This window comes from Meriones unguiculatus, chromosome 2 (genome assembly GCF_030254825.1).
Source record: "Meriones unguiculatus strain TT.TT164.6M chromosome 2, Bangor_MerUng_6.1, whole genome shotgun sequence".
Classification (NCBI taxonomy): domain Eukaryota; kingdom Metazoa; phylum Chordata; class Mammalia; order Rodentia; family Muridae; genus Meriones; species Meriones unguiculatus.
The window spans coordinates 53,334,647-53,356,822 of record NC_083350.1 but is presented as its reverse complement, the minus strand read 5'-3'; the positions used below and the strand labels follow the sequence as shown (position 1 = coordinate 53,356,822).

Genomic DNA, 22,176 nt, shown 5'->3' with positions numbered 1-22,176 from the left:
TGCCTGACAACATGCATTCAGTCCTCAGGACGTACCTGGTAGAAAGAGAGAACTGACTCCCACAAGCTGTCCTCCGGCCAACACACAAATACCACAGCATGCACCCACATTCACAATGATAATAATAATTTTTTTGAAAAGTAAGGAAGGGAAAGAAATACAGTGAGTAACTTCGTATTTAACAAATGGGAGAGAATTATTATTGAAATCGCTATGTGCTTCAGGCACAGGAAACGGGGAACTCTGAGCTGGAACTGACCTGAATGCCTCCTCCCTGAGAACTGACTTCCATGATGCCAGAAGGTACTGGACCAGCATCTCCAGGAGGGAAGCAACAACGTCCAGACAGCTGTGATGCCCATGAAGCACGCAGTGACCAGCGTGGCGCAACAGCCCTGAGGATGTGGTAGTAACACACTACCTTGGCCGTGACAACCAGCTCTTTCCAATCCAGCTAAGTCAGCAGGAGGGAAACATGCCTGGTACCGGAAGCCTAGCCAAATAGCCAGGGCTAGTACAGTCTCAGATCTTAGAGGACAATATGATGTGTCCTAAAGAAGAGAGAAAAGGAATAATTATAATAATAAAAGAATAGTAAAACCAAAGCCCGTTAGACCTAGGTCGCCAGGCATTACCTGGATTTAATTCGTTTACTCAAATATCAGAACCGTTTCTTTCATGAGGACCCAGGTCGAAACCAAATCATAAAACCATGGCTCAAGAGGCATGTGCAAAACCATTCAAGAAGTTGAAAAAAAAAAAAACAGTCTAATGTAAATAAATATATAAACATAAATACAAATATGAAATGAATATGTGGGAATATTAACAGCATTTAGTGGATTTTTACAGCAGATGAGTGGAATTTAAAATGAGAAGCAAGGCTGGAGAGCTGGCTCAGCAGTTACGAGCACCTGTTGCTCTTGCAGAGGCCCTGGGTTCAAGACCCAGGACCAATATGGTTGTTTACAATCATCCGTAACTCCAGTTCCACAGGAGCAGATGCGCTCTTACCTGACCAGACACACACATGGTGCACACACATAAAATGGGAATTGTTTAGGATAAAAACGAAGGGTTTTTGAAAACGATTTTATTTACTATGATTGTGTGTCTGTATGATGTGTGTTCATGCGCTCATATGTGCCATGGCATACATATGGAGGTCATAGGACAACTCTGTAGAATTGTTTCCCCTATTTTACCGTGACATAAGTTCCAGGGACTGAACTCCGGTCATCAGGCCCCTTACCTGCTGACCCCAAGTATAAAAAAATAAATAAATAAAATAAAAATTAATGATTAAAAAGAACAATCGCTAGGAAAGATAGTAACTGAATCATGGTTTTGCCTGGGTGTGATGGCACACACGTGTGATGCCAGCTGTCAGGAAGCTGTGGCAAATTTTGAATTTGAGGCCAGCAAAAGTTGCACGTGGAGGCTCCGTCTCAACAAAAGCAAAGCCTTTGAGAGCTAGGTAGGTCAGTGGTAGAGCATGTGCCCAGCACCGGTCCAATCTTCAGTATTACAATCAAACAAAGCAATAGTAACCATAACAGTTTCAAGATGGCGGAGAAGATAGTACAACAGGGTGGTAATCCAAAACTCAGCCAAAGGGGAAGAACTCCTTTAGCTGGTAGGTCAGCTGCCCAAACAAAGGAATAAGCTTGCTGGCATTCATGTAAACCAGTGGTTCACCAACCTATGGGGCACAACTCTTTTGGGGGTAGAATGACCCTTTCCACAGGGGTCACCTGAGATCGTTGGAAAGCCCAGATACTTACATTACGATTTGTGACAGTAGCTAAATTACAGTTTTGAAGTAGCAATGAAAATACTGTTTTTTGGTTGTTGGTCACCACAAAACTGTATTAAAGGGCTGTAACATTAGGAAGGTTGAGAACCGCTGAATTATAAATGAACAGAGAAGAGCTGATGGGACACGATATATTGATCCCTGTGAGTCACACAGTGGGCAGTACAGGTTGTGGAGAACAAGCCTTTCTCTGATGAAATGATCATTAATCAACAAGGCCATAAGAAGAACGAGAAAATGAGATCTCTTGTGCATTAGGTTTTGATAGCTATTTTGTTTTATTTGTTGTTGTTTGGGCAGAGTTTTTTGAGACAGGGATTGTCTGTGTAGCCTTGGCTGTCCTGGAACCAGGCTCTGTATGTAGACCAGGCTATCCTCTATCTCACAGATCTGCCTGCCTCTGCCTCCTGAGTGCTGGGATTAAAGGCGTGTGCCACCATTGCCCAGCTGTGATAGCCATTTTGGAGAGCTGGATGGCATCATCAAATCCGAAAGCTGAAGATTATGTTTACCCAGAAATTGTCTTTGTAGATATGTACCACAGAGAAGCTTTTGTGTGTGCATAAGCAGATGCAGGTGAGATACCTTGCAGTGGGTTTTGAACACTGGACAACCTGAAAGTTATTTAAACGTACATCATTTAGAAATGAATTTGCTGCTTTTTACCAGGAAACACAAGAGGAGACAGACATGACTGCAGGCAGGCACCTGTAACTGGAGAAGGTCCCACTGGTCTACAACAACAGGTTCCTGAACATGGACCCCAAGGAGAGGAGAAAGGGGAAATAAAGCTAAGCAAGAAGGAGGACCCTGGGTAAGATGTTCAATCTTCATTCAGAAAGGCAAATGGGATGGACATCAGAAGGGGAAGAAAACAGGGAACAGGACAGAAGCCTACCACAGAGGGCCTCTGAAAGACTCTACCCTGCAGGGTATCAAAGCACAGGCTCAGACTCATAGCCAAACTTTGGGCAGAGTTCAGGGAATCTTATGAAAGAAGGGAGAGATAGAAAGAACAGGAGGAGACAGGAGCTCTACAAGGAGAGAAAATAAAAAATCTGGGCACAGGGGTCTTTTCTGAGACTGATACTCCAAACAAGGACCATGCATGGATATAACCTAGAACCCCTGCACAGATGTAGCCCGTGGCAGCTCAGTGTCCAAGTAGGTTCCCTGGTAATGGGAACAGGGGCTGTCTCTGACATGAACTCAGTGGCTGGCTCTTTGATCACCTCCCCCTGAGGGGGGAGCAGCCTTAACAGGCCACAGAAGAAGACAATGGGAGTTATTTTCTAACTATAGGGTTCTGGCTGAGTGGATAGTTTCTCTAAAGTAAGAGATGCATGCCACGTTCTCCAGGCACTGAAAGTCATCTTACAGAAGAAAGTCATCTTCTGTAGGAAGTGTTGTGAACATATTTTAATGGAAGTACTGAAAGAAGGCCAAACCAACAGCTCTTTTCAGACCTGGCAGCCTGCCTGTTGGTCATTATTGGTCCCTCTCCCCCAAGCAGCTATATATGAAGGAATTATATTTAAAGAGCTAGCCCAAAACTTTAAGATTCATAGAATTTTTGAAGCTATATTCTTATGGCTTACATAACCCTAATGCCATGGCTTATAATGGGATTTGTGAGCAAATATTTGGAATTAAAACCATCTAGTTTTGCATAGTAATAATTGTGGCTTGGACTCTGCATATATTTTCCCTACATTATTTATTCTGGGTAAGTCTTTCATTGATTTGTATTCATTTTTCATATGCAAAGCTAGGAAAATTCACTTCTAGAAAGTCCTAAGACAATGAGACTCTTTTAAATGGTTAACTAGAGGGTATTCCTTTACTTTAAAAAGAAGTTTTTTGTTAGACTGCTATATAGGAGATAACATTCAATGTATTTACTTTCTTTGTGGAAATTTGCACTTTTAAAGTGAAAAAAATAAAGCTTTAGGGCATCGCCAAGATTAATGAAAATAAGCCTTTGAACCCCAGTCTGCAGGGATCCTTCTGCCATGCAAATAAACAGAACAAGAAAAGCGGATCCTGTTCCTATCCACCTGGCTCCCTGCCTGCAAGCCAGCTCTCTCCCAGTTTCCACAGAAATTCCCAGTTTGATTAGAACAGCTGTCCAAATCTTTTCTTTTTTTTTTTTTTTCATTTCTATCTTGATGTTTCATTACTGACTCTGGCTTGGAAAGCGTGGTTTCCTCACCCAACACTGTCCCTTCTAGTCCACACCTGCTCCCTAAATTCTCAATCTACTTAGAACCAGCTCGGCCTGGGCTTCACAGGAGTTTTGATCCGGACTCTCTAGTTACAGGTCCATCGATCAGCTGTACTAACCCGAGTTGTAAAATTGCAACCTCCAGTTTGCTCGAAGTGTACTGGGTTGAAGCGGTGCTCGCTTGAGAGATTTGAGAGTACAAAGGTCACGACACAGTCGTTCGTGCCAAGCGGAGAGCTGGTCAAGTTGGCGCTCAGTGTGTCTGTGGGACGCAGGGCAGGGCCGCATCCTGCATCCTGGGACTCTCTCGGGCCACTCCCTCCGCACTTTGTTGACTCACTGTTTTTCTTATCGACTCCTGGTCAGCCAGTTGAGCTCTTTCTGCTTGGATCTACGAGGCAGATCTCTGCAGATATCTCATCTGTGATATGTGAATTTTATTATTGTAATTGGGGTATTTCCAAGCTCTCCAACTTTTGAATTGTCACCCTTGTCTGGTACAATGCAAAAAAATAAAAAAATAAAAGAGGACCAAGTTTTGTTTTCTCTCTGAAGTTGTTCTCTGCCTTGTACTGTTGCTCTGCTCCTGCCAAGCATGTCTTAACTTTTTTAAAAAAAAAAAATTGCACATCTATGCTTTTTGTTAATATATAAAAGAAAAACACCAATGCAAGTTCTATATAAACAAAAGAGATTTACATGGCTGTGTAGTTTTGAAAGCACAATGGTTCAGCACAGCACCGCCGTGGGCTCAGCTTTGGTGAGGGCCCTCTTGCAAGCATCACAAGGTGGCAAAAGTTGGAATGAAGGGGCCAACAAGATAGCTCACTGGGTAAGGGTGCTTGCCGCTCTAACTGATGACCCGAGTTCCATTGCCAGAACCCACCTAGTGGAGGGAGAGAACCAACTCCCACATGTGTGCCATGGCACGCATGCCAAAATATACAGGTGTGTACACACGAGGCACACACACACACACACACAGACGAATAATAAAAATAGCAGTGACAGAACTGGGTCGGGCAAGCTCGGGGCTTACAACAGTTCTTGGAAGAATATCAAGAAGTGATGAGAAATATTTTAATCCCTTTTGAGGGCATGTCCCAAGCTAGCCAAGAACCTCCCAACAGGCCCTTCCTCCTAAAGGTTCCACACTACCACCTTGAGGACCTAGTTTCCAACCTGCAGACCCAGAGAGGCAAACCACATCCAGCCACAGCAGGGACATGCCCTCAGATTCTGTTTGTTTCATGTGCATTGGTGTTTTGCCTGGATGTATATTTTGTCTATGTGACAGTGTTGGGCCTCTGGACCTGGAGTTATAGACAGTTGTGAGCTGCCGTGTGGGTTCTGGGAATTGAACCCATGTCTTCTGGAAGAGCAGCCAGTGCTCTTAATCACTGAGCCACCCCCACCCCCCATTGTTTCTTTGCTTGTTTGTTTTGGGGTTTTGGTTTTTTGAGACAGGGTTTCTCTGTGCAGCCCTGGCTATCCTGGAACTTACTCTGTAGACCAGGCTGGCCTTGAACTCACAGAGATCCACCTGCCTCTGCCTCCTGAGTGCTGCGATTCGGTCAATATTCTTATGTAGCACTTTCCCTTGACTCTCTACTGCAAAATAAGATCAGACTAACTGCTAAAAGAAGAATGCCAAAGCTGACAGCAAAGGGAAATGCATTGCCCAAAATAAGTAAAAAGTCAAGGATTATACATAGGTTGGACCTCAGCTAGATCCCAGAATATGATCAGAATCAGTTTCTTATTCCGGGGAGAGAGCTCACTCGGTAAACTGCTTGCCTTGCGAACATGAGGGCCTCAGTGTAATCCCCAGAGCCCATGTAAGAACTGCAGACGTGAGGATGCACACTCCTAAGCCCTGAGCTGGGGAGGCTGAGGCAGGACGATTCCTGGGGTTTGCTGCCAAGCCAGGCTAGCTTAACTGGTGAGCTCCAGTCAGAGGAGAGACCCTGCCTCAAAGAAGGTGGATGCCAGTCCGGAAGATGACACCCAAAATTGTCCTCTGACCTCCTCATGCATGTGCACACTCGAATGCTCATACCCTCACACACACACCCACTCACATACACACATGCACGCACACACACATGCACCTAAATCGGTTTTTCTTGTTTATGTCTCTTGCTTCACTGTGTTTTGTTTTGTGCTCCCGCAGGCTGTTTTGAATGGTAGCAGAAAAGGTACCAGAATCCCCAGGCTCCTGTTCCAAGCTCTCAAACCAAGTCTAGCAAAAAGAAGAAACATCCCCTTCCCTGTAAGTCCAGAAAAGAACCCGACATTAAGTCTTTTGCAGCCTGGCTTCGATATCTACCTGATCTTGGGGGCTGGGAATTAGGATGAAGGGGCTGGATGTGAGGACTCAAACCCAGCAAGAACACAAGAACAAGAGCGGCAGGGGCACCACAGAAGGACAAAGGGCTTCGTGTTAACCTGAGAAAATGAACGCCCAAGAGTAAGTCGAGAGAGGAGAAAAGATGGTGCGCGTTACACTTACTACAGAGAAACTGCTGTAGAGGAAGAAGCTTAAACCACCTTCAAGTTACATACTATTTCGTCTCATATCCTGTCCCCCTTTTCTGGGTCCGGGCCCATTATGCAGCTCCACTTCTCCCGCTCCCGCATCCCGCGTGCCGGAGTGATGCATGCCGCCGTGGCCTGGCTGACCCTTGCCCATCAGTCCACCTCTGCACAAGGCCACTCCGCTGGCAGCATCTTTGAGAGAATAGATCACTAAAGGAGGACACTCCGTGTTGAGCCCCACCCAGAGGTCATGCCTCATTTGCTTTCTCCCAGAAGAGGAAGCCCTTCCGCCCTGCCCTTCTCCTGTGCCCCAGCGCTGTATCCTCACTGTTCGGAGCCTCCGTTGTAACCTAATACGGTGAATTTCTCTAACACTCCCCAGAGCTGCCACCTTCTGACAGCTTATTCCGTCTGCAACAGTTTGCGGGCTTTGTTAAAACATTCTGTTTTCCTCCCCCTGCGGGGGAAGCAGCCTTGCCAGGCCACAGAAGATGACAACGCAGACTAAGATCAGAAGGAGAGGAAGACCTCCCTTATCAGTGGACTTGGGGAGGGGCATGCGTGAAGAAGGGGGAGGGAGGGTGGGACCGGGAGGGGAGGAGGGAGGGGCTTATGGGGAGATACCAAGTGAATAAAGTGTAATTAATAAAATAAAATTAAATTAAAAAATATTCTGTTTTCCAAATCAAACAGGCAACCTCAAGCCTTGGCTGAGGACGGCCTCCATCTCTACATAAAGAGAAAACTGCTTCTGTCAAAGCCAAGAAAATAGCATGACTTAGACGATTCAGATGTTTCTCTCCATGTAAGAGAAGTCAAGAAATGGGTGCCCCGGGGCTGGTTTGGCAGCTCTAGGGTCATCAGGGACGGTATATCTCGAATCTCGACCAAAGGCTGGCTACGGGATGTGGCGTAGCAAGGAAGGGCCTGCCACAGCTTGTCACAGACTCTCCAGAAGTTCTAGGCTGTCTTATGCAGCCATCACCCTGGCCAAATAGGGTTAGCTGTGGGAGAGGCCAGGAACTGTGGGCTTTACGTGGAAGGGGGAAACCTCTCCACAGAGCATTTGCCGCATGGTTGAGAATTGCATCTGTCGATAATACCTCAGTGGCTGCCTTTGAATGCTCCCTTGCTGCTTCAGCCGCTGAGTTCCAAAGTTCTAGAACATCCCTCTCCCTCCTGTTCCTCTTCCACCTTCTCCTGTCTGCCCTTCTCTTTCTCTTCTTCTTCAGCACGGTCTCACGGTGTAGCTCACTGTGTCCTCAAACTCACAATCCTCCTGCCTCAGCTTCCCAAGTGCCAAGATCCAAAGGCTGGTGCTGCAACGCCCAGATCTGCTCAACATTCTCATCCTCCTACCACCCACCACCACCTTCTTTTGAGTTGGTTTATCTATGGTTTCTAGATAATCTCAGAGACAGATTCGGCAGTACGTTTGACAGCTCTAAGAGACAGATTTAGGGAGGAGTGCTAATATGGCAAAACTCGAGACCACAAACATCGGGCCTTAGGGAAGCAGAATTCACTTGCTAGGTTGTTTTTGTGTGTACATGTATGTGTGTGTGTTCAAGTGGGTGCACACGTGTGTGTGTGTGTGAGAGAGAGAGAGAGAGAGAGAGAGAGAGAGAGAGAGAACATGAAATGTGTGTGCCAGTGCATGTAGAGGCCAGAAGGCTATTTCAGGTGCAGCTCCTTAGGAACCATCTATCTTAAGACGGCCTCCCATTGGCCCGGAGCTCACCTAACAGGCTAGGCTGGCTGGCCATGAACCCCAGGGACCTGCTTTCTCAGCACTAGGCCGATGAGCATGTGCCACCTCCCCAGAGCTTTCGCTTTGGGTTCTGAGGATCAAACTCAGGTCCTGACCCTTGTTCAGCAAGAACCGCATGTCATAATTTAGTTTCTGTTATTGTGATAAGACATTGACCAAAAACAAACTGGAAAGAAAGGGGTTTATTTCAGCTTACAACTCCCAGGTCACAATCTATCATCAAGGGAAGTCAAGGCAAGGACTTGGTGTCAGACACAGAAGCACAGATCACAGAGGAATGTTGCTGGATGCCTTGTTCCCTGTTTGTATTCTAATTTAGCTTGCTTCCTTTCACAACCTAGGGCCATCTGCCCAGGAGTGGCCCTGTCCACAGTGGGGTAGGCTGTTCTCCATCAATTATCGATCAAAAAAGTGACCCCACATGCATGCCCACAGGTCAGCTCCTCAAATGAGGATCTTTCTTCCCAGGTGTCTGAGGTTAACAATTGAGATTAACCTTTTTTTTTTTATGACAAGGTTTCGCATAGCTCTGGCTGCTGTTGAATGTGCTACACAGCTAAGAACTGTGATCTACTGACCCTCCTGCCTCCCCTTTCCAAGCACTGACGTCAAAGAAGTCAATGACCACACCTGACCCATCCACTGTTTTTGATATCGTTCCTTGAGATGTCTTTCGGAAAACACACACGATCTCTGCAGGCGACATTGGCTTTTTTTTAACTCTGATGGAGCTCAGTCACTCGGTCAGCAAGAAGGGTGCACAAGACTCCAGCCTCACAAGCTTCTTCCCCTCTCCTGCCCCTTTAATTTCCACAGTCTCCAGCATGCCCCTCACACAGCACAAAGAGCTTACGTAAATATAGTTGCTAGAGAGGGTGTTTATGATGTGTAGCGGTTACTCTTAGTTGTCAGCTTCACAGCAGTCTGGAAATAACTAGAAACCCAAGTCGACAGGCATGCCTGTGAGGGGCTTTTAGTTAAGTGGATCACTTGAGGTCCAAGGTCCCACCTTAAATTTGGGTCACGCCTTCTCACGACCGCATGGGAAAAATTGCTATTTGCCTGCTTGTGTTCTGCCCAGTTCACAAACCCCAAAAGACCAAGAATAAATAGACTCCGCTGTAAATACATGAGGATCTTTTTATTACAAATCATTATAAGCTGCAGCTTGGGCCCACAACCCCACCGCCGAAGCGGTGGGAGCCGAGAGTCGTGCTCAGGTTAGTTGGGTCATTTAAAGATTCTGGTCCATCCCAGCATGCCCAAGGCAGGGGCGATTCCTGCCTGGCAAGCATCTATTGGTCAAAATGCTACATTTTGAATTGACTGGCTATAGGAAGGTCCCCAGACCATTAATGATTTGGTGTCCCTCCCTAGGGGGAATGGGCCAGTTTCCTAGCAACAGTGTTTCTAGTGGGTGGGTAAAGAATGCAGTAAGGCAGTTCTTCCCCTCAGGGCATTCCTGGACTTCACCCAGCTAGTTCAGGCCTTAAATATTAATAATAACTGCTGGTTTTTATTCTTTTGGTCTCTCACTTGCCCTTGCTCTCGACCCACTGGCATTAGAGTGGACAGCTTTGGGATTCCATCATATACTGAAGTGCAAATGAGACACCCAGCCTTGATTCTTGATCAAGTCCACCTGATTCTTGGACTTCCCGTTGGGAGACAGCCATTGTTGGGGTAGCTGGACCACAGCCTCTAAGTCACTCAAAAACAAAAACAAAAAAATACCCTTTTTATATGTAGATTAATTCTATCAGTAATGTTCCTCCAGAGACATGATGTACACTTTATTACATGGTGTATACTTTAAATGTCTCCATTTTTATAACAGTGTGGACACACACAGAATAACACTTTAAAAGTTTTGCATTACCCCTCTCCCCCACCTCCTGATCACTCCCCATCTCCTTGCATGCTGTTAAAATTTTAGTTTATAACCTGCCAGATCATATCATGCACAAACCAAACCACATCTGGGCCTCTGGCTATGGGCAGGCATCTGATCCACCGGTGGCTGTAGTTAAGAGAACTGTGCGAACCCTGAGGATTTGCAGCGGGAGCTCAGTGGGTTTGGTTCTTGAGGCCTGGTCCCCAGATCTCTAAATCCAGATTCTCCTAATGGGTTTTATGACAGAACCGGGCCATCAGCGTTTGGTTTTGTGGTACTGTTAACTTGGTTAAAGTCTATTAAATCAACAATAAGGCAAAAGGGAAGGGGGCTGACCACCTTCTTGGCCACGCACGTTAATGCTGTCGGTGGTGATACTTTTTTTTTGCATCCAGAAAAGTGAGCTATGAACCAACCTCCAGCCACAATGCAACCCCTGGAGGGGTCGGGGTGTGAAGCAACCACCGCGGCAGCGCCCTGTCGCCAAGGCGCGCTAGCCTTCCGCCCCGGGACACTGTGCGCGTCGGGAGGGCGCGGAGGCCAGGCCTGCGCGCTGCTGCTCTGCTGCGCAGGCGCGGGGCGGGCGGAGGCCGGAACGCGCAGAGCGGAACCGACCTTGCGGTCGCGTCCGCGATGGCGGAGGCGTCTTGGTGGTGCCGAGGAGGTGAGGGTGGGGCCACCGAGCGAGTGGGCAACTCCAGGTACCCAGGAGGGGGCCCTGAATCCCACACCCCCGCTCCTGTAAGAGCGACCAGGGCCGTCACCGAGGGCAACAGTGAAGTCCCGAGGACAGGCTGTCACCTCCGGGGTGTTGGTGGCTGAGGGGCAGCTGGAGTCCCTCTGTTCGCCTTAACAGGACCGTGGGGCGTGGGACACTTGTATAAGATCTGTCAGCATACCCCCGTAGACAATGACTGCCCTCTCCACAGCAAAATTTAGCGGTTAGCCCTGGCTCCGAGTGAGAAGTAAAAAAGGAACCAGAAGCTACTAAAAACAGTCGTGTTTTCCCCATCAGTGTTACTTTACATACATTAGAGGTACCCGGTCATATGAAGAAACTGTTTTACATCTCACAGGGACTTCAAAGCATGACCTGCATTACAGAAGAGAGGCGGAGGTGAACACCACAGTTGAAGAGCTCCTACTCTACTTTATTTTTTTAATAAATCTATGTATACGTAAGTACACAGGTGTAGGTAGACATGCTGTAGTAGTTAAAATGTGGAGGCAAAAAATAACAACAACAACAAAAAAACTGACAAATTTCAGAAATCATTCTCCTCTGCACGACACAATTTCCAGCTTTTAAGGGTCAAAACTAGGCCACAGATGTGATGGAGAGCTTCCAGAGTCGACACTAACTGGATATGATTGTTAGCGCTTTTAATTTGGAGAATCTTATTTACAACAGAATCCCCGGGGTTGAAACAGTTGAATTTCTTTCAGAGGCAGAGAGACACATTGGCTTGGTTCTGTAAATAAGAAGGACAAATGGGACCCGACCTACTGTCTGGGATGGCCACAAGTTCCACCATCTTCACTAAACTGCACACTTTATGATAAAGTACGCCTGTGCTGAGTAAATACAAATTTTTGAGGGCGGCAGGCATAACCGCTCAGCCTGTACTCCTCACCCCCTCCCTGTGGGCCCACAGCATCCACTTGGTATATATATAAAAAGCTTATCAGCATTTTGTATGTTAACTGCCCAACGGATGTAGCTAGATGCTCACATGTGGGATTTCCCTCGTCTCCGAAGTGCAGCACTATCCCAGTTAGGGTTCATTGGTATTGTCGGGGAGGTGTCTTGAGATAAAGGACAGCTGTAACCAGCTTGATAAGTGTGTCTTAGGCTGCTTCAGGAAAAGCTTGGTTATAGAGCTAACACTGACACGTGCTCATTACCAGGCATTTACAAAGTAGAAAATGTGAGCCAAAGATTATTTGTAATCCCACCATTCAGAGATTTTGAACCCTTATAATAATAATAATAATAATAATAATAATAATAATAATAACCTACCTAAATCAGCAGTAGAGGATTCATTTAACCACTGTGAAATACGCAGTGGTAAGGCTGGAGAGATGGCTCGGCGGTTAAGAGCCCTGGCTACACTTCAGGGGACCCAGGACCCATATGGTAGCTCACACCTGTCTATAACTCCAGTTCCAGGCCTTCTAACCCCCTCACACAGGCACATGTGCAGGCAAAAACACCAATGCACACGAACTAAAAATAAATCTGCAGTGAAATAAGCTCAATGGTTAAAGAATGGCATACACTCACTTATGTGCTACGTGCGTGCGTGATGGTGGTCAGAGGACCACGCTTGGGAACAGGGTCCCAGGTTCAATGCGCATCTCAGGCTGTCAGTGCCGGTGACGTGAATCTTTACCCTCTGAGCCATTTTGCTGGTCCCACTTGTTTGTTCGCTTGCTTGTTAATCTAAACTGGGGAGTTCTGGCAACCATTTTTAAAAAACACTCATAAAAGGAAAGAACGAAATAGTACTGATTGATTTTTAAAAACAAATTTACTATGTCCCAAGTGTAGGTTTAAATGCTCTACGTGTCTGGCCGGAAAGATGGCTCGGCCTGTGAAATGCTTGCCACACAGACGACCCGAGTCTGGCTCTCAGAGTCCAGGTGGAGAAGCCGGGTGTGGTGATAGCCTGGACTCTCAGGGCGGGAGAGGTAGGAACAGGCAGGCCCCTGGGGCTTGCTGAGCAGCCAGCCTACTTTGAAAGCTCCAGGGTAAAGAAAGGCCCTGCTTCCAAAATGAAACCAAGGTGGGTGGAGAGGAATGCCTCCTGCACACACACACACGCCAAGACGTTCCACAGATATGACATAACTATGTGGTAAGAGATAGCATCCTTATGATGAGACCTATAAGCCTTCCCTGGCTGAATTCAAGGCCCAGAGTCTTAACCTCTCACTATCTGGTACTGCCGGTTCTTAATGGAGAGAGAAGGCCAACAGTGGAGTGATGGATACAGTGTGACCTCGTTTTGAAAATGTTATTTGTGTACCTGTGTGTGATGGAGGGAGCAACTATAGGGTTGCTCTCTTCTTCCCCTTTACTCGCAAGTTAAATGTTGAGCCATCTCACCAGCCCTAATTTGGCTTCATTTTTTAAAGAGAATGTATTAACTCTTTAGGCGTAAAACATGAAGAATCCATGTCTACCTTTAGTGCGAGGGCCGGGGGATACGGCTGCCTACTTGAAAATACTATTAAAGTATTCCTGACTTTAATAATTAGACATATACCAGGGCTCGGCAGATAAAGGCGCTTACCGCCCGGCCTGATCACCTGAGTTTGAGCCCTGGCGCTTATGTGATGAGAGGAGAGAACCGGCTCCCAAAAATTGTCCTTTGACTTCCACCTTCGCACCATGGCACATGGGCGTGCGTGCGCAGCAGAAGCGCACACTCGTGTAAGCACACACACAAGGTAGATAAGTGTCAAAAAAATTACTTAGGCAATGTTGAATTTTTTTTTAAAGCTGGGGAAATTAATATTTTTGGAACACTGCTGAAAGTAGGACTTTAAGTTACGAATTTTAAACAAATTGTTTTCCGTAGTGACTTTTGGGATGGTCAACCCACACATGTACTACTTAAACAAAGTCATGTCGTCCCTGTTTGTGGACACGTCTCTGCCCAACGATGAAAGGAGCAGCTTTAGGTCCATCCGAAGCATAACCGAGTTTTGGAAGGTAAGGTGTGTGACCTTGGTGAAGTAGCGTTAGATAGCCCATGAAAACAGTGGCTGGGGGCTAGCTCAGTGGTATACTGTTGCCTAGTAAGTGAAAGGCCCTGGGGTTGAGCCCCAGTTCTGGGAAAAAAAAAAAGAAAGAAACAAATTCACCGACGGTCCATAAGCCTTGCCACATATAGAATATTGTTCAGGGAATATTTGTTGAAGGAATTAATTTTAAAAAATGAGTATTGTTCTTTATTAGAAAATCAACCAATAGTGTTTATCATGAATCTTTATGTTCACAATGTGATCCTGAGTTTTTAATTAAATATTTTGATGCATTTTCAAATATTCCCATTACCCTTGGAAAACACAAGATTTGCTATGTGAGTACCAAAGTCAGCCCCTGTGATTGTGTATATAAGATCCAGATGAGTGATGGCCTTACAAATTCTTCATTTCCCAAAACGGATAATATTCACAATTTATATGTGCAACCCTCTACTGTGTGTTACAGTAATGTATGTAGTAAGAAAGCAGTATGTGATGTAACTTAATCCCGGGAGAGAGCAGTTCCTTCAGCACTGGAATAGACAGTCACAGCACAAGTCATGAGGAGGGCACCGAGGAGGAGCTGTTGCTGGTCTTGCCTTCACAAACACTTAGAAGGAAGGATAAGGCAGCGAGGGAAGGCTCTCCAAAAGGGAGGGGGGCAGTGAGGGCACATTTGAAAGAAAAGGTATCCGCCAGGCCGAGGTGGTGCACGCCTTTAATACCAGAACGAGAAAGGCAGGGGCGGGTGGATCTCTGAGACCAGACTGAGGTTAGCCTGGTTAGTTTACACAGTGTGTTCCATGACAGCCAGGGCTAGACAGAGAAACCCTGTCTGGAAACAAACCAAAAACAACAGAAAGAAAAAGAGAGAGAGAGAGAGAGAGAGAGAGAGAGAGAGAGAGAGAGAGAGAGGGTGTTCTAAGAACAGGAAACGATATATGCCATGTGCAGTTCATGTGGAACTGAACTTGGAGTGTGAGCACAGAGAAGACGAAGTAGGAAATGAGCAGACAGAGGTCACATCATGAATGCCACACAAGGAAGCTGAACTTTACTAAAGAGGCAGTTGTCTTCCGAGGGTGGGCGGACACGGTGGTTAACTTAGGTACACAGAGAAGCCGTTGGATTGGCAGAGCAGACCCTCAGGTGTGCCCGAGACAGTGTTTTGCTGAGAGGGCTGACCCCCCATCCCCCCCACCCCCCGGCAAAGGCCTCCCTGAAAGCGGCAGCACCACCCACAGGCGCTGGGTGGGATGGAATACGAGGCGGGAGAGGAGAGAGCAAGCTCAGGCACCCCCTGAGCTGCCCTGGCCTGCCACACCACCCTTCCTACTACGGCAGACTGAAATCTTCCCTCCCTTAAGGCGATTAGGCTGGTACTCTGTCACAGCAACGAGCAAAATTTCGTAAGGAAGAGGACAAACCCAAGGCAAGGTCCAAGTGGTCCTAAGTCTGTGGCCGAGTAGGAAAGGGGGAATGGAAGTCATCCTTTCCCTTTTAATTGTGGTCTGTGGCCTGTGGCAAAGACAGTGAGAAACGGGGGGAGCGTAGTCCTGTTCTTGGGGGTCACTTAGAATGGAACAGGGACAAAGCGAGGCATAGCAGTCACCATGGCCCTTGCCAGCAGAGTTTGTGTCCTCTTGGTCAATACTTACACCCGGAACCACGCATGCAAATACAGTTTCTGATGCCACGAAGGTATGGTTCCCCGCCCCCCCCCCGACACTTGCCTCTCTCTGTGAAGTTCATGGAAGGACCCCTCCTGGAAGGCTTGTACTGGGACTCGTGGTACAACAGCCAGAGGCTGTACAACTGGAAGAACAGCAGCCGCATCTACTACGAGAACATCCTCCTCGGCGTCCCCAGGGTGCGGCAGCTGAGAGTCCGCAACGACACCTGCAGGGTCTACGTGGCCTTCCAGTCCCTCTTCAGCGACTGCTACGCCAAGTACACAGCTGAAAACGAGGACCTGTCCGATTTCGGCCTCAAGAACGGGACAGAGTAAGCGATGTGACCTTAGTAAAGTTTTTCTTGCAGGAACCTTTGTGGCTTCACAAAATTATCAAAATCTGGCTGTCTCCCCAACTGACGGGAGCTGCGAGCCGCTGGCCGTAGCTCCTGGGAAGAGCCCCCGCAGCTGCAGCGCTGTAAGAGTGACCCTGTTGGATGGAGGAGAGGAGGGTCACTGTGGCTTGTGAGATGACTAGTCCTAATGGTTGCCAGGGGCCGGGGGGAGGGACACGTCACTCTGATTCTGTGTGTGCATGCGCATGGGGGGCCAGCTGTCAACCTCAGGTGTCTTTCTAAAGCAGTCTCCCCCTTTGAGTTTTGAGGCAGGGTCTCTCGCTGAAGCTTACCAACTCTGCTCAGCTGGCCGGCCAATGAGCTCCAGAGCTCCGATCCCGTCCGCCGCCTGGGATTGGAGCCAGGCCCCAGCAGCTGTTTTTCACGCAGGTTCTGGGGACCTGAACCGGGTTTCTTGTGCTTGTATGCATCTCTCCAGCCCCCGGGCATCAGTGTTCTTTTGGTAGCGTCTAGCGATGGCCAAAAGCTTTGAAGGCTCCTTAGGCATCTGAAGAATCCTCTGGCGTTCCCCTCCCTCCTCACTGCACCCTCCTTTAGTGACGCCTGTGGCTTCATTCTGAAGGGGGCGGTCAGTCGTGCTTGTCAGCCGTGCCTGATGGTGCCCACGGAAGATGCTAACTGAGCGACTTTTCCTTTCTGTGCTAAGACACCCAAACAGAAGTTTGTGGGGACTTACAGTTGCGGAAGGCGAGAGCCTCCGGCCAGCATTGCAGGGAGTATGGACCCACTACCCTGCACTGAGACGTGAGAGCCGGAAGCCGCTGGCACCACCCCCTCTAGACAATGATGTTTCCCGGCGTCGGCGCTGTTTACACCTCCCGTGTCAGGCTCCTGTGAAAATCACGGCCAGAGGCCAGCGGTACCCTTTTCCTTTACTGTGTATCACAGTTAGTCAGGTGTCTGCAAGGATCTACTCTCTACTCATCACCACCCTCTCTAGAAACAGCTGATATTTGCTCTTGGTTCTTTTGTAACTATGTTCTTACTATTTCTAAGTAATACCCTTCTGGTGCTCTGATCTTACAGCTGTGTGGAGTTCCTGTTGTGGCCAGGGACCTGTTACCGCAGCTCTCTTCTGCCCCCTCCTGACATTCCCCTTAGCCTCTCAGTCTTAGTTACACCTGATTGCTTTGGATCATTGGTCTATAATTTCCTTTCTTAAACAGCCTCCCCCAGTCTCCAGGATTAATTGCTATCTGTGTTGCCTTATTCTTTGTATGAGTTTGGAGACTTACTTTAACTTTATTTTATTATTCAGGATATTGCCATATAGCCCAGGCTGCCTGAGTTTAAGGGCATTCCTGAGGGCTTATATAATTTTTATAAATGTTATAAATTTAGACGTGTTTGGAAGAAAATGAAAAAGTAGACTAAAAGCGAGGAGTGAAGGTGAACTTCTTTTGGTTTTCTTGTAATTATTATAAGTTAGAAGCCAGAAAGGTGGAGAAATAAAATTATAAACATTTATTGAAAAATTAAATAACGTGTGTGTGCGTGCTCGCGCACGTCTGTCTGCCTATCTGTGTGTCTATGTCTGTCTGTGTGTGTGTGTGTGTGTGTGAATGCAGGCACACATGTACTCCAAATGCAGCGCAAGACCACTCTACTCTTCATGCCATTGCTGCCCACAGCAAGTACTGAAGTAGGCTGGGTCTTGGTCCTTTGACAAACCGTGACTCAGTTGCCCCTGCTACTTTTGAGCTTTGTTCCAGCTGCTCTGAATCAAAGGCTGGCTTAGATCCTTGGGCTGCTTTCTCATCTGCATTGCTCCTTTGATATCCCACAGATGGAAGCACTCGGCTTCTTCCACCAATGCCCTTTGGCACTGGGGGTTTGTCGGCGTTTACCGAGATGGAGGATATATATTCACATTATCGAAATCAAAATCTGAAGCCAAAACCAAACTCGCCGAGCTGCGCCTGAACAGTTGGATCGACAGAGGCACCAGAGCTGTGTTTATTGACTTTTCCTCATATAATGCCAACGTCAATCTGTTCTGCATCGTCAGGTGGGTGGCTCAGGCGTTTTATCTTAGCAAGCTGGATTTCTAAAGAGCCTTCGCTGGTGTCGCAGGTCCCCCGTACCTGTGCTGAGCTTAGAGAAATATGATGTTCTTCTGACGGTAATGCAGAAGAGAATAAGGCAAGACCAGACTCATTGTTCTATTACTTCAGGATATGTTTAGGGACATGAAGAGTCGCATACAATATTCTAGGTTTTGCATTGTGTCTGTGTGTGTGTGTTGGTGTGCACGTGCTCAGGGGTGCACCGTCTTGCCAGGTGTGGAAGTCAGAGGAGGCTGGGGAGTGAGTTCTCACCCCACCGTGGGTTCCAGTAGTCTGTCTTATGCAGCAAGCTGCCCTTGCCTGTGGAGTCATCTTGCCACCACTACTTTGGTTTGAGGATACCCAGTCTTGTCATTTCTCTCTTCCTGGAATGGTACACAGATCTGTCATAACTTTTTCATAAAATCAGATTTCTTGGCTTATGGGCATCCATGCACATGCGCACACACACTCACACACACACACGTATGTCTTGGCTTATTTTCAAGTGGGCTTCTCTATGGTCGTCTCAGAATCATCTGAATTTCATGACATGTAACAGTGGCCATCTCCTAGACATTTTCACAGCACATTACACACTGCAGAAGTAGCTTCTGTTCTTAAGTTGTCCACGTCCTATTGTGGTGGTCTATCCCAGTCCTTGATGCTGGGCTCAGCTGACTTGCTCTGGCCAGTGTGGTGTTAGCACATATGCGGCAAGTAAGCGGGTCGTGAGTTTGTGTATCAGTTTGCTCTCTGCACCTCCACAGTTGCCACGAGAAGGACTCGTATATGTTGACTTGTTGGAACCAGGAGGAAGATGAGCAGGTAGCACGAAGCCAAGTGCGAGATGCTGAGTAGAGCCAGTCAGATGGTAGCTCTATTGAGATCAGTCTGAGCTCTCAATCAGTTTGGAGGCTTTTGTCATAAAAGAAAAATCCAACTTAAATTGCTTTAAATAGCAACAACAACAAAAATATTGTTTGCTGTTGTCCTACTGCTGTGTAGGAGCAATTCCAAAATCAGGGCGAGTAATTTTCACGGTGAGTACAGAAGACTAGCTCTGTTTCTGTAGGTGATTTCCCTTTTGTCACTGCTAGCTTCCGCCTCATCTCCAGCTCTCCAGCACGGCTGTGTGCCGGAAGCAGCCGTGGGCGGGTATCACTGTGCTCAGATGGGCAGCAAACAGACCTCTCCATCCCTCAGCTTCCTCCAAACCCAGGTGAGGCTGACTGAGTGTGTGTGTGTGTGTGTGTGTGTGTGTGTGTGTGTGTGTCTGAGGAGCTTTAATCTGCTTTCCCTAAGGGATGCGCGGCAAGGAACTGAACACAGTCAGCTCTCTGTTTGGAAGGGGGCACGGGAAATAGCTGCTGGAGAGAAAGGTAACAGAGTCACTGGAAGCCGAGGGCCACCGTTTCCTCATAGGTCTGACCTTGTTTCCCTCAGAATGAAATATGTAGTTTACACAAGACGAGAGACGTTGTGCTTATGCAGCAGCGAACAGCAAAACGTGCTGTTTAAAGTCTGTAAAAATATCAACAAACTCCTAGCAGAGTCACTGAGCACACAGCTGTCATTTTGTAAGTCTTGCTTTCCTCTCAGGAAAGGTAGAGCTCCTCACAGCATTCTCCCATCTCAATGCGCCTGAGCACAATAAAGGGTGAAACACAGCCGTGTCTGTGTCCTAAATAAGCTGGAAGCCCTGGGCGGTGAGCTTACGTCACACAAAGGGCTGTTTGCAATGACATTAAATTCAGGGTTTTGTTTTGTTTTGTTTTGGTCTCAAAACTGTAAACTTACACCATTAAACATTGAGACATCAGCAGATTTTCCCACAGCCCCCTACATGCGTGCACGAGCGTGTGCACACACACTCACTTTCACGGTATGATGCCTTACCCTTCACTAGACTCCAGGATCATGATCCAACACAAATCACTTTTCCTTGTAACAAAGAACAACAACAGACTCAGCAGACTACGGCGGATCTGCCCCAGCTCACCACTAACTGAGCAAAGCATACTGTCACCCCAAAGAGCTTCTGAGACTACTTCTACTTTGGGGACTACTTCCCCCCCCCCCAGAGATTTTACCCGACCCCAGATATGTGGGTGTGTAAAATAAATATACAAATTACACGTTACCGAGAATAAATCGTACAACCGCCTTTGGCACCCGTATAATTACATCTCGGCTGAATGTTTGATGCGGAGGGTGCACATCTGTGGCAGTTTAGGGGCTGATTGATAGTTTGGTTTTTATACTAGTTGGCCAGGCAAACCTCCTGAGTCTCCACAGACCAGACAGCCTTTGCCAGCAAAGGCTCCCTTCCACACTGGGCCCCCCCCCCCCCGCTAGGTGCTTACTGGCATCACTGGTTTAATTAATGCTTGATGGCATCACTGGTTTAATTAAGAGACCCCTGACCGAGCCCAAAGCCTTGCAGCCGCCCCACAATCCCAGGGTGTTTGCCTAATTCCACTTGGCAAGCCTTGTCTGCGGCCTGAAGAGTCACTCTTCCTTGATATGTTGATCCAAAACAAGACAGATAAATATAGCAACATTCCAGGCACTTCACAGATCACAAGCAATCCACTGGCTTTGTCACAGAGGGCATTAGCAGTGAGGTCTAACGCACAGAAAGCCCTGAGGATTTCCCCTTAGGGGCAGGGGCTCAGCTCGGCTGTTTGGATTTTCCTGTGACTGCCGGAAGCTGAGCTGAGGGACGGCCTAGAAAGGCAGGCTTTGCCTGAGTTCCCCCTGAAGCAGCAAATCTAAGGGTGGCAGGGGCAGCCCGGGGAAAGGGTGCTCACCTACCGAGTTCTCTCTGCATCCCTGTGCACGCCAAGTGGGAGCCATGGCAGGTGGAAGGATTTTTGATTGAATGTGCAAGCCCAAGGAAACACTTTTTTTAAAAAAAAGTTCTTACGTAACACTACAGCCCACACTGACTGACCTCATGTTTCAGCATCTGAGTTTTTCTGAGGCCTGTTCCTTTTTTTAAAGAAAAATTTAAAATTGTATGTACATGGGCGTTCGCCTGCACGTATGTGCACCACGTGGCTGTGTGGTGCCCGCAGAGGCTGGAGGGGGATGTCAGATCTCCGGGAGTCAGGGTCTCTAAGGCCACGTGTGGATGCAGGGTGCTGGACCCGGGTCCTCTGGCAGAGCAGGAAGTGCTTTTAACCACTGAGCCATCTTTTTAGCCCCTCATGGAAACACACTTTGTACAAAATAAGTGCTTAGCGTTGAGGTACGTGTCGTCACTGATTTAGAAATTTTACAGAGTCTTGGAGACTGAAATCTGGAACACCTAAAACACTCCCAGGCTTTGCTTTCCAGGCTGGTGGCGGAGTTCCCCGCGACAGGCGGCCTCCTCACCTCGTGGCAGTTCTACTCCGTGAAGCTCCTGAGATATGTCACCTACTACGACTACTTCATTGCGTCCTGCGAGGTCATCTTTTGTATCTTTCTTTTTGCCTTTATAACACAAGAACTGAGAAAACTGAATGAGTTTAAGTTTGCCTATTTCAAAAGTATCTGGAACTGGCTGGAGCTGCTGCTTTTGATGGTGAGTGTGTAGCCACAGGTACGATTTAAAGGGCTCCCATCTGAACCTACCACTTGGAGATGTATAAAACACAGGACTTTCCTTTCAGCCAATAAGAAGCTACAAGTATCAGATATAAAATGAGCTGATATAGGGCAGTCTAATCCTATGCCCTTAAAAGAGAAATCTATTTTCTCTGATTGAGTCCTTTAGCAAAAGCCTAGAGGACTCCATAGGTAATGATTCTCTTCCTTCCCTCCCTCCCTCCTTCTCTCCTTTCCTTCCTTCCTTTCTTGAGACAGGGTCCCTGAATGGACCACATGGACGAAGGCTGGCCTTGAATTCACCAAGAACTGCCCTGCCTCTGCCTCCTGGCTGCTAGGATTTGAAGTGTGTGCCAGGGTTATGCACTTAAGAGGTCTTGATGTCCTCACTCCCGAAATGTACTTGTATGAGGCGTAGCAGAGTGTTTGAGATTGGGGACCTATAAGGTA

The 22,176-nt window shown here is 47.4% G+C and overlaps 1 protein-coding gene and 1 long non-coding RNA gene across 9 annotated transcripts in view; one reads left to right on the top strand and one right to left on the bottom strand.

The window, feature by feature from the left end:
* LOC132652347 (uncharacterized) overlaps positions 1-21,026 on the bottom strand; it is a 36,287-nt gene extending 15,261 nt beyond the window's left edge. The window contains exons 1-2 of the long non-coding RNA XR_009589850.1: positions 20,950-21,026; positions 260-551 (exon numbers count right to left, since the gene is read on the bottom strand). This is a non-coding gene — a long non-coding RNA (uncharacterized LOC132652347). The remainder of the gene's footprint in view (positions 1-259; positions 552-20,949) is intronic.
* Pkd2l2 (polycystin 2 like 2, transient receptor potential cation channel) overlaps positions 10,764-22,176 on the top strand; it is a 31,863-nt gene continuing 20,450 nt past the window's right edge. For all 8 annotated transcript variants that reach the window (XR_009589845.1, XR_009589844.1, XR_009589849.1 and 5 more), the window contains exons 1-6: positions 10,764-10,907; positions 11,320-11,421; positions 13,831-13,964; positions 15,747-16,003; positions 17,874-18,095; positions 21,475-21,703. Coding sequence is in view for 2 of the 8 variants with exons in the window: in XM_060377474.1 (XP_060233457.1) it covers positions 10,877-10,907; positions 11,320-11,421; positions 13,831-13,964; positions 15,747-16,003; positions 17,874-18,095; positions 21,475-21,703 (975 nt within the window). In the remaining 6 variants the exon portion in view is untranslated. The remainder of the gene's footprint in view (positions 10,908-11,319; positions 11,422-13,830; positions 13,965-15,746; positions 16,004-17,873; positions 18,096-21,474; positions 21,704-22,176) is intronic.